This window comes from Nothobranchius furzeri, chromosome 5, assembly GCF_043380555.1.
Source record: "Nothobranchius furzeri strain GRZ-AD chromosome 5, NfurGRZ-RIMD1, whole genome shotgun sequence".
NCBI classification, from domain to species: domain Eukaryota; kingdom Metazoa; phylum Chordata; class Actinopteri; order Cyprinodontiformes; family Nothobranchiidae; genus Nothobranchius; species Nothobranchius furzeri.
The window spans coordinates 26,942,540-26,954,727 of NC_091745.1; the positions used below are offsets into that span (position 1 = coordinate 26,942,540).

The 12,188-nt window shown below is 45.0% G+C and overlaps 1 protein-coding gene across 3 annotated transcripts; it reads right to left on the minus strand.

Annotated features, from left to right (window-relative positions):
- Positions 1–450: 450 nt before the first annotated feature.
- Positions 451–11,941, minus strand: LOC129163298 (spectrin alpha chain, non-erythrocytic 1-like). Of its 3 annotated transcripts, XM_070551724.1 has the most exons (8): positions 11,523–11,941; positions 2,128–2,250; positions 1,839–2,056; positions 1,329–1,421; positions 1,114–1,218; positions 1,009–1,041; positions 895–930; positions 451–686 (listed from the first exon to the last, which is right to left on the minus strand). In XM_070551724.1, the coding sequence occupies exons 4-8, from the start codon at positions 1,392–1,394 to the stop codon at positions 609–611; spliced, it is 318 nt and encodes a 105-aa protein (XP_070407825.1). In that variant the 5' UTR covers positions 1,395–1,421; positions 1,839–2,056; positions 2,128–2,250; positions 11,523–11,941; the 3' UTR covers positions 451–608. The 3 variants fall into 3 exon arrangements, with proteins under 3 accessions (XP_070407825.1, XP_070407826.1, XP_054596257.1); XM_070551725.1 differs by having other exon boundaries at positions 1,839–2,250; XM_054740282.2 differs by lacking the exon at positions 11,523–11,941 and having other exon boundaries at positions 2,128–2,298.
- Positions 11,942–12,188: the final 247 nt, after the last annotated feature.

Here is a 12,188-nt window from a genome sequence, read left to right on the forward strand (position 1 = left end):
GCCATTTGGACCATTGGAGACAGCTACGTGAGGCGTGGTGCCCAGAGAGCTGCAGAGACCGTCGGACACAACCCTGACGTCTGTGTCTCCTGGTTTGGTTGGGGCGGACCATCGACATACATACATGTGCCGACACTTTGCGCCCTGTTTTATAAAATGTAGTGTTAAAAATAAATGTTTTTGCTCAATTACTGGAATTTCTTGGGTTAAGACAAAAGTGAGGAATAATCATTTACAAGTTATTTGTACAACAGGCCCATTTTAAATCCCAACAGTTTCTTAGCAGACAATAGAAATGTGTTCTTTACTAACTTTACTTGGTTTGAAAATCTTACTAAAATAAACTTGAGTGCCGTATTGCAAAACCCAATCATACTTGTTATGTAAACATTAGCTTTGAAGATATTTTTTACAGATATATATTTGTGTGCAACAAAAACCAAACTTAAATAATTTGTCATTCTTTATTGAAAAACAACAAAATACAGGTATACAGAAGTGTGGGAAAATGATAATGTGAAAGTATTGCACTATAAATGAAGTGAGATGAGATGAAGGTGGACGTCAGCGGGCTGGACGCCGGACGAGGAAACCTGGAGATGGATCGCTCAGACAGGAAGGGAAGAACTTCCTCTTACCTTGATGGAATTAAAGTTAGCCGTCGTCTGAACGCCCAACCGTACGGTCTGAGGTCAAAGGTCGCAGGAAACACACACCAGTCAACAGTCATACAGATGCATAAAGATAACTGTAGCCATGGCAACCAGCTGACATGTCCCCACTTTCACCAGCACCTGGTGCCTGCCGGGTCACCTGAATTCCTATGTGATGTCAGCACGGTCGGCCGTGACTGCGGCCATCAGAGGTGACCTCTGATCAGCTGAATGAACTCACCTTCCAGGGTGACGCCGTGTTAGAGTCGGCTTCATCCTGTAAACAAGCAAACAAACAAACAAATGAGTGGTAACAAAAACACCACGTCTGGTTCTGGTGGAGGACAACATGCACCTTTCCAGGAGCATAACCCAGATGTTCTTGTTGCTACAAACAGAGACGAGCAGAGTTAAACCAGGAAGTGAGAGGGACCAGCTGCTGCAGACAGGTGACGCTCACCTGAGCCTGAACCATAGGAGCCTCCTCAGCCATTAGACCTTCTGACTCCAGTTCAGATGCCACCTTGTTGATGTCCCTCAGGCGGGACTCGTTGGCCTTCAGGTCCTGCAGGACAAAAGCACCTGCTGATCACCTTGTTGCTGTCGGGTTAACAGGTCTGGTGTTAGAACGTGGTGGATAAGAATGTTCTGACGGGCCGAGGGTTCTGAACTCACCCTGCAGGACTGGGCCTGCTCCTTCAGGGCCTGGATGCTGCTGCCGTAAGCCGACAGGTCCGACATCAGGGCCTCGTGCTTCTTCAGGAGAGCCTGTGGAGCAGAACATCAGAACCTTCAGCTCGTCTGACACAAGTGGAGCTTTCTCGCAGCGATGGTCCAATCGGATCCGCCACCGTAAAACAAACCCTGCTCAGTTCACCGCAGCTCTGTGGGTGTTTAGTGGAAAAGCGTGAGCCTTCTGCCGGCTGCCACGTGTCATGGCTGCTCTGCAGCGGGAACACACATCACAGCTTGTAAACCGTTTGAAATAAGAGCGCCGGGAACACGTTTGTCATCACTTCCTGTGCGAGGCCAGCACTTCTACCCCTAACCCATGAGACGCTCAAACGAGCAACGACGTCTAGTAGACAACCGAAGGACATGACAAATACAGAAACACTAATTATGAAGGACTGGAAAGAGAGCAAAGAAAAGCGATTGGAGTTTCTCAGGAAGGGACTTCCATACCTCGGCCAAGTCCTCGTCTTTCCCTTAGTCTGGACTTCCAACGATGGGCTCCTTCTCCCTCATCCAGGACTCGGTCTCATTAGCATCCGCAAAGTACTGCTGGGCCTGCAGAGAGTCCTCCAGGTCCTGCCTCCTCTGGGACGCCTTGGCCTTCAGCGTGTCCCAACGTCCATGAAGCTCCCACAGTTTAGTCTTCACTTCCTCACCAGCGAAGTGACCTGGACCCAAAAAAAAGTGAGCCAGAACCTGCAGACACCTCAGAAACATGTCAGGACCAGACCTGCTCTACCTTCTTCCACCATGGTCTCTCCTTTCTGGGTGACAGCCTTGATGCGAGGTTCATGACCTGTGATCTCAGCCTGCAGAGCCTGGTGCTTCTTCAGCAGGTTCTGGACACCAATCAGGTCCTTCCCTGAGGACACATGTTAGAGTTCAGCATTATGCAGTAGACAGACCAGTTTTTTTTTTTTTTTTTTTTTTTTACCATGTCCTGTCTGGCTGTGAAGCAAGCAGAATTGATGTCTGAATGCTGGTGACAAGCCTTACAGATTTACTCTCAGGTGGAGCATCAAAGCGTTTGCTTTTAATGTCACGCCTGATACTTAAAACTTTATTGTTATTGTTGTTGAATGCTTTGTAATTCCGACTAGACACGGAGACAGAGGTGAAAGAGAAAGGAAGAGAAAAGGTGGAGAGAGAGGAGGAGGGGGGGGGGGGGGGGTTCCACAAAAATAAACAATGAACAAGAGTCTGCTTCTAAACCTGCAGAAAAAGACAAAAAAAAAACAAAGGACACAAAAAAGGGACACAACAACAATACAACAAAAGATGCGTCAACTTGATGAAAAAAAACAACAAAAAAAACAAAAAAAATATATATATATATATATATATATATATATATATATATATATATATATATATATAATCAACATTGCTTAACTGAAGAATCACGATAATAAATCACAATGCATTAAGTGCCCCCATAGTCTTAAGACATGTGTTGAACGTGCCCAAGCCCATACTTTTGAGAGCACCATGTGAGCACCTGTGTGTGTACACGCGCTTGTTTATTTAAGGTTTCACTATAGGAGCGTCCAACAGAGAGTGTGAGGGACCACAGATCCGCCCCCCAAAGATGCGCAGGAGACGGGGGGAGCTCCACGTCCCAGAGATCCAGGCGTTGCCCCAGAATGCAGGAACCCCAAGGAGACTGCAACCAGAAAGGCCCCCGCCCCCCTCGAGAGGCACAGAGGATCGCCCCGGGGGGCCACAACCAGCAGCCGGCAGAGTCCCTGGAGATATCAGCGGCAAGCCCACAGGCCCGCCCGCAGCCTCCCACCCCCTAGCCGGCCGAGCCCGGGACCCAGCGACCCGGGACCCAGGGGTGACCACCCCCGCCGGGGACCCAGCAGAGCCCAGGGACCCAGACCCCACCAGGCAGCCACCGGGATCTATCAGGCAGATGCTAAAATCTTAAACCCCCGGACCCGGTTGCCACGAACACTCAGGCAGACCATGGCACAAGCCCCCACACCAGGTGTGGCAGGGGGAGGGGGGACAAAGATCTATATCATCAAGAGAAGTTCCCGGAGAGGGGAGGACCCAAAGGCCCCACCTGACATATACAGTCATACACAAACACAGTCACACACTCCCTCCCTCATGCTCACACATGCACATACAACCCAAGACTTACAAAAATGCAAGCCGGACACTCACTCATGCTCCCCATACACACCCTATTAACTCTGGTCCCGGTACTGCTGCACATGGGGTACAACCATCACCGGTAACCAGAGTTTGACCCTTTCTGCTGGGGTGCTGATGAGCAGGCTCCCCCGCCCAATGCTGAGCACAGCAACCCACCACCCCAGACCCCAACCAGACGGCCAGATCTCCCTCCTAGCCTCCAGCCCCAGGAAGCCTAGCAACAACAGAGGTGGCTAAGACCCCTAGTCTCCCTCCACCTGCTCCAATATAGTGTTGTGTGATCATGAGGTGTATTCCATGGCTGTGGTGAGTGGGCAGTGCGGGCATCATCCGGCATATGCCAGCTGATGCCACCGCACCACCCCACTTACACCCTCAGCCATCAGTGTCTAAGTGCGGTTTAACATTGGAAGTGGGCACCGGCACTCGGGAGGAGGCTGAAATATCCCCCTGCCAAATGCCGTTGAATGTGCTCACTCCCAAGGCCCTAAGTGTGTGTTTGTGTGGAATGTCGTCAGTGGAAGTTTATAAGGTGCAAATAAAATTGGGGGGCAGGTTGCCACAGGAATGCGGAAATGGGGTCCATACCCGCACTCCCTGACTTGCCCACCCCACAAGGTCCTATGTGTATGTTTGTGTGATGATGTGAGGGAGCAGGAGGAGAGAAATATGCGGGGATGGGGAGGAATGGCTGGTTGGGCTTAGCCCTCCAGGGAGCCAGCTCCCCTACTGGCCCCAATAGGCACCTCTGTTGTCAAACTGCCACCCAGGGCATGGAGACCCCAGCCCATCCTGCCAGGGCCCAAAGCAGCAGCATTACAGAGCCTCACCGAGTCTGAGGGCACCAACCCAGCCCCATCCCAGCAGAATATCTATGCCCACCCCTGCGTTTGCACAACTTCCAGAATATATAAGACATGGGACATCCAGGTAAGGTTTGGTCCTCCCCGTCCTGGACCTCCCCCTCCCCTGTGATGGAACGGCAGAGGAGCCAAGGTCTACCTGATGCCCCCGAACCCGGGCCAGGCACTGCCGAGTGTTCCTGCCTTCTTCCCGGCAGCATACATGTCAGGACCTGACCCCCAAGGCCCCGCCCAGATCCCCACACGGGGCCGGCCACCCCCAAACCCCGAGCCCCCAGGCCCCCACCCAGACCCGCCCAGGGGCATTGCAGCCGCCAGGCAGTGACCCATGGCCGCCGCCAAGATCCCCAAGGGGCCCCACTCACAACCGCCAGCAGTCCACCCCCCGAGGCAACCCAAGCACCTCCAGAGGGGGGCAACAGCCCCCCAGTCCCAGACACCCCCAGTGAACCCACCTCCAGGGAACATCCGGATACTCCAAACTCAGACCCCACACCCCCCCACCCACACCATCCCGCAGGACAACATCAATGGCCCCCCACCCTCGCTATGTGATGGAACCGATCAAAGGAGCCCAGAGAGATTCATCTGAAGTGGAAGCAGAGGCTATATCAAGTGCAATATGATCTAACAAAAGATTTCTATACTGGTTAATGCAGAGACTTTCTCTATTTTTCCAATTCAAGAGGATAGTTTTCTTAGCGATGCATATGGCAGTCAGAACCACGTGAACCAAAGATGTTGCAATCGGGACATCGTGCAGCTGTCCCAGTAAACAAAGAGAGGAGGAAGTTGGGATATGACATTTCAGACATTTTGACAGATCCTCACATACTCTACCCCAAAATTCCTGGACAGGTGGGCAGGACCACAGTGCATGAATGTAATTGTCAGAAATGTTGTTTGTGCAGTGTGTACAGGTGTCAGACGACGCAAACCCCATCTTGAACATCCGATGAACTGTATAGTGTACTCTGTGTAGAATTTTGTACTGAATTAATTGTAAATTGGGGTGTCTGATCATTTTAAAAGTTTTTAAACAAGTTTGGGACCAGAAGTCCTGGTCAAAGCTAACTGATAGATCCACCTCCCATTTTTCAATAGGGATTGCAATTTTATCGTCTATTTTGGACAGTGTCTTATATACTTTAGACAGTAGTTTGGGGGGTTTGAGATTATAAAAGTCTAATTCCCTTGGTGGTGTTTGTAATTCTATTTTATTGACCTTAAATTTTTGTTTGACAACAGATTTAATTTGGTGATATTCTAAAAAGCTATTCTTATCCATTCCAAATTGGGAGACTATTTGATTAAATGGGATGAAGTCAAATCCTTCATATATGTGTTCCAGGTATAGGATTCCTTTATTTTTCCAGTCCGGAAGGTTAATCATTTTGTTTTTTTGCAAAATGTCAGGATTGTTCCAGATAGGTGTGCGTCTGCATGGTACTAGTGAAGACTCGGTCATTTTAAGATACTCCCACCATGCTGTCAGAGAGGTCCTTATACTAATACTTTTGAAGCTTTCATGTTTTCTTATGCTTGGGCTAATAAATGGTAAGTCTGAAAGCTCTATCTTATTGCAAAGTGTCTGTTCTATATCTAACCAGGACTCGTCTAATGGGTTATCTTGCAACCATCTTGGTATATATTGCAGCCTGTTGGCTAAGAAATAATAATAAAAGTTGGGTAAATCCAGTCTTCCTCTGTCTTTGGTCTTCTGAAGCGTTTTTAAGCTAATTCGTGGAGGTTTGTCCTGCCAAAGGAATTTAGTAATTGAGGAGTCCAGAGATTTAAACCAGTCAGCTGGAGGTTTGTTTGGGATCATCGAGAATAAGTAATTTATTCTGGGTAAGACCATCATTTTAATTATAGCAACTCTCCCCATGAGTGATATTGGTAAGGATTTCCATCTTGCAAGATCATCTTCCACTTTCCTTAAAAGTGGGATGTAATTCAGTTTGGTTAGATCCGCTAACTTGGGAGAGATATTAATTCCCAGGTATGTGATATTCCCTGACTCCAATTGTGTATTAAGCAAATTGACAAATGAGAAATTAATTGGTAGAACTGTGGATTTTAACCAGTTTATAGAGTAATCTGAAACTCTGGAAAAAGAGTTTATCAGTTATATTGCTTCGGAGAGAGAGGATTGAGAATTCTGGAGAAAGAGTAAAACATCATCTGCATAAAGACTGATCTTATGTTCTATTTTATTACACTTTATCCCTTTAATATCTGTTGTTTGCCTAATTGCTGCTGCTAGTGGTTCAATAAAGATAGCAAATAGTGAGGGGGAGAGTGGGCATCCCTGCCTGGTCCCCCTCTGAAGACAGAAGCTAGCTGACATTTGGTCGTTCGTCCTGACACGTGCTGTTGGTGAACTGTATAATGTTTGTAGCCAGTTTATGAAGAAGTTCCCAAAACCAAATTTATGTAAAGTTACAAATAAGAACTTCCAGTTAACTCTATCAAAAGCTTTTTCTGCATCTAGAGATAATATTCTAGTTTCTATGTTTCTACTGTAAGAGAAATCTATCAAATTAAGTAATCTACGTGAATTTGTGGGTGATTGTCTACCCTTAATGAAACCAGTTTGGTCAGGGTGTATTATGAAGGGGGTTACCTTCTCTAATCTTTTGGCCAGGGCTTTACAAATTATTTTGAGATCAACATTAATAAGAGAAATTGGGCGATAGCTGGTAGGAAATGCTGGGTCTTTGCCTGGTTTTAACAAGAGACTAATATTGGCTGAATTCATGTTTGGCTGTAATCTGCTGCTCTCTTCAATTTCCCTCACCATTCTGAAAAATATTGGAGCCAGAATGATCCAGAATTCTTTGTAGAATTCTACTGGGAACCCGTCTGGACCTGGAGCTTTCCTATTCGTCATGGATTTAAGGGCTTCCTGGAGCTCCGCTGATGTTAGTGGCGAGTCCAGGACTGTAACTTGGCTGTCTGATAATTTAGGAAGTGTTATCCTGTCAAGGAACTCATTGATCTCATTATCTGATGGGTTTATCTGTGGTGAGTACAACGTTTGGTAAAAGTCTCTGAAGGTGTTGTTTATTCTTTCAGGGTCATATACTATATTCCCGGTTGAGTCTTTAACAGCAGATATGGTAGTTTTCTCTTTATTTATTTTTAATTGGCTAGCTAAGAATTTACCTGATTTATTACTATGTTCAAAGTTTTCTATTCGTAGTCTTTGTGCTAAAAATTGTGTCTTTTTGTCAATAATTCCATGAAGTTCTAATTTAGCTTTACGTAATTTGCTCATTAACTCTTCTTCTGTGGACACCTCTAAAGACTTGATGATTTCTTCTAACTCCTGAATACGTTTGTTTTCCGTTTTTTTCTTATGTGATGAGAAAGAGATTATTTTACCTCTCATCACTGCCCTTCCTGCCTCCCAAAGAATAGATGCTGATGTTCCAGGCAGGTCATTATGTTCTAAATATAAACCCCACTCCTTTTTAAAAAATTCTATAAAACCTTCGTCTTTAAGCAGTGATGTATTAAACCTCCAGTTTTTGCTTGGTGGGATTGTCTTTTTATTTACCAGAGTTAAAGAAACTGGAGCATGGTCGCTGACAACTATGGGGTGTATCTCAGTGTCTGAAATGTCAGCCAACAATGAGCTGCTGACTAGAAAATAATCCAAACGTGAATGAGAGTGATGGACGTGCGAAAAAAAAGTATACTCTCTACGGTTAGGATGAAGAGATCGCCTTGCATCACAAAGCCCATAATCACTCATGTACTGTTTAACTATGTTAGTGGATTGCCAATTGCACTGAGTCCCAGCTGTACTGAGCCAGTCTGTTAAGGAATTCATCCAAAAATTAAAATCACCTCCTAGTATAAGTGGACAGTCCAAGTGTTCGGAGAGTACAGAGAAAAAATTATGAAAGAATGGAGGGTCATCAATATTTGGACAGTATATGCTGACGATACATAAGCGTTGGTTCTGTACAGATAATTTTAACATTATAAATCTACCCTCTGGATCAGAAACTGTGTCCAATACTGTGAAATTGATGTTTTTGTGTATTAAAATAGCTACACCTCTTTGCCTAGAGTTATAGCAGGCAGAGAACATGCTGGGAAACTCAGGTGTTTTAAGTTCATCTGCGGATGTGGCAGATCTATGAGTCTCTTGTAACAATATTACGTCTGCTTGCACTCTCTTTAACTGATCAAAAAATTTTTATCTCTTCTCTATGGAGCCAGCCCCATGTACGTTCCATGAGACAAACCTTAGTGCACCCATAGATGTGTGTGTGAGTAGCTAAAATATGACGCCTTCATGTGAATAAGATGGAATAAGTATATAAATGTATAAATAGTATGTTAATAAATAACAAAAAAGTAAATAATAATAATAATAATAATAATAATAAAGATCCAACAGTGTTTGTGGTTGTATTATTTGACGCATAAATTATGATATTGTGTTGTGAATTTAATATATATGTGTGTGTGTGTGTGTGTGTGTGTGTGTGTGTGTGTGTGTGTGTGTGTGTGTGTGTGTGTGTGTGTGTGTGCGTGTGTGTGTGCGCGTGCGTGTGCATGTGCGTGCATGTGTGTGTTTGTGCGTGTGTGTCCGTGTGCGCGTGCGTGTGTGTGTCGAGTCTGACGCAGTGTTGGAAAGTTGTGTGGTTGTGCCATACAGGTGTAAAGGTACAGAAGCAGGTAAAAAGGAAGGGAAGGTACAGATATAGGTTAAAAAAGAAGTAAGAACTAAAAAGAAAAGGTAATAGGGGTGTGGGGTGGTGATGGTGATTAACAGGTGATCTTATCATCTACAAAACGGATTTAGCAGCTGTTTAATCCTGACGTGATCAAACCCAGTGAATCCTGATAAGAATAATAAATGTCTGACCTGATGTTGGGCTAAAACAGCCAGTCAGTCACTCCTCGCTCCTTGTAAAGTTTATTGTCCACATAAAGCTTATCCACTGAGATGACAGCTCTCTTCCCATCCTGGATAAACTTTTTACGCAGCGGAAAGAGGACCCTGCGCCGATCCAGAATCTCCTTCGGGAACTGATCATTCACGCTGAAATCTTTTCCTTTGAGCTCTCTTCCATGACTTTTAACAAGATCCTTCTGCTTAAAATGTTCAAATTTAGCCACGATGGGACGAGGTCTTCTGCTGTCTCCTCTTTTAGCTCCAAGGCGATGTACCCGGTGAAATGTGATGTTTTTAACTTTTTCTTCGGGTATCTTCATTTCTGTCTGAAGAAAGTTCTTTATTGTTTGCTTGCAGTTCTCCGCCCCTCCCGTCTGCTCCGGCAGACCTGCGAACACCAAATTATCCCTCATGCTGCGGGCCTGAAGGTCCAAAACCGTCTCCTTCAGAGTTTTGTTGTCCAGGGAGATCCGCATCATTCCCTCTTCCAGGGAAGAGACGGACTTCCGCAGAGACGCGTTCTCAGCAGCGAGCCGCTCAACTTGTTCCTGGCTGAACTCCAGAGATGTTCGGAGGTTCTGAAACTCCTGGTGAAGAACCTCGAGCAGATGAATTCACCCCTCAAATCCCAGAAGCCGTTTATCAATAGAATCTAAAAATTCTAATACGTCTTTCCGGGGAGATGAGGCCACAGGCGAGTCCTGAGGACGGCTACTCTTGGTCCCAGCAGGTGTTTCAGCCTCAGCTGCTGATTTCTTCGGACCCATGACGAATAACTCGAAAACTTCGTCAATATAATTTAGTAAACTTTCTGAATTCTCTTCACTTACCTCCAGATTGAGTGAGTTATACTTACCAGATTATTTTTTGCGTTGTCAGTAAATAAATTAGGCGAAAATGTGTCTTAATTGTTTGTGGATGTTTGTTAACGAGCTGCCATCAGCTTCAAACGCTGCCGTGTATCCGGTGATCGGCCGTCAGCGCATGCTCACCTCCTCCGTCCAACCCTCTGCTGATCAGACCAGTTTAACCCAGGGGTTTCTTTCTTCTACAATCTGCTCTTTAACTGTATCATTTCCTGCTATTTCAGCTGTTAACTTTATTTTTTCTCTAAGTGTTTTCCTCCCCAGAAGAAGCTACAATGGTGTTCTGCTGAGCTGTGGTGGCCTCATGGAGGGTGCCATCAGCTAGCACACTGCTGCTAACCACTTAAACATTCTCCCTCTCCTGATAATAACATTTTACTTTCTTTGATGTTGGATGTGCTACTACTAGTTTACCCGTTAAATTATAGATTCACTAGGATAAATACAATAAAGTTTATCTCTCGCCAAATAGAATATTTACTAAGAAATCACAATGTAATGTGTGTGTGTGTGTGTGTGTGTGTGTGTGTGTGTGTGTGTGTGTGTGTGTGTGTGTGTGTGTGTGTGTGTGTGTGTGTGTGTGTAAAAGCCATGTGTAGTGTTTATTTATAAAGCATATGTTGTTGGATTTCATCCAGAATTGAGACTTTGAAAATATATAGTTTAATTACAGTTTGATTTCTTTGACATCTGTATAATGTTTATTATTTTGTTTTTTCCCCCCAAATACCTAACGTTTTAGTTAACATGAATATTAGTCATTCATCCCAAAACATAAAGTTACACATTTTAAATTTTAATAGGGGAAGACTGCAGGAGGGAGCGGTAAAATATAGGGGGTCCCCTGCAAAAACTAACTTTACAAGTCTGATGAAACTTGCTGGTGTTCCCGCTGCTTCTTCGGTAAACAGCGCCAACAAAAACAAAGAAACTTGGGATCTTGTCGGCGTGGCGGTGGGATTTAAGGGAAACGCTGTATGCCCTATAGACTTCTCAACGAGCTGCAGTATTTCTCCGGTCAGCCCGCAGCAGCGAGGCGCCGCATCGGTCAGCCTGCCCGGCCTGACCGCTGGGGATTACCGGATGAAAGAATGGAGCACAGGTGTCCCTCCAAGCGGCGCGCTCCGTCATTTCAACCCATTTTTATCTTAAATGCACTGGGTTTTACCCATCGAAATATACCATATTAATTATTTTACCGTATTTTACATTTAAATTTCATGGTTAAACAGTACATGCTACATGTTAAACTGATAGTTAGCTAGCTACTTCGGTAAACTCAGCTAGGCAGCAGTGACATAAAATACAAATATAGATTTTAACTTACCGAAAAAAATGAAGTGGAGACTCCTTGGACGCTCTATTAGTGCAATTAATACCACAGCAAGTCATTTTGTCCAACAATTGCACCAATAATATCCAAAACAGAATTCACAAGCACAGAGACTCAAAATCCCGACACAGTTTCCAGGAGGGACCGAGGCTGTACTGAGGCCTTTCCACGGAGCTAGCTCTGTGGTCACGTGGGTCTGATGCTCATTAATTATACAGAATTTTAGGCTTTCAATACACTTAAACAGAAGAGTGAGAAAAAAATTCACCCCCCTCAGAGTTGTCATGAGTATAAACTAGATAATTTAGACAAAAAAACATTTTTTGAACCAGGCTGTAAACATGTTTATTTCTGCTGTGAAAATGGCATTTTTAACATGGGAGTCAATGAGGATTTGCTCTCTTCTGGTACCAGCCCCCAGCGGATGAGGGTGGAACTGCAATTTTTCTTACTTCCGGGTTGGGACCATTTTCTGAGCGGCATTGTGGGGGCTTGTTGTAAACGTGTGGTGACAAAACAAACTGACACTTAAAGATGCTGCTGGTGCTACTTATCCTGTCTGTGGGAATAGCTGACTCATTCTACGCCCCATTGTCTTACTATTATGCTAATTCTGAAAAACAAACCCCGCTGCTATCCAACTTCTCAAACCCCTGTAGG

Excerpts from the sequence above, each read along its gene's own strand:
- LOC129163298 (XM_070551724.1), bottom strand. The coding sequence starts at position 1,394 with ATGTCGGACCTGTCGGCTTACGGCAGCAGCATCCAGGCCCTGAAGGAG. Across the intron at positions 1,042-1,113 it reads CTCCTATGGTTCAGGCTCAG|CAACAAGAACATCTGGGTTA; the intron begins GTGAGCGTCACC and ends CTCTGTTTGTAG. Across the intron at positions 931-1,008 it reads TGGGTTATGCTCCTGGAAAG|GATGAAGCCGACTCTAACAC; the intron begins GTGCATGTTGTC and ends GCTTGTTTACAG.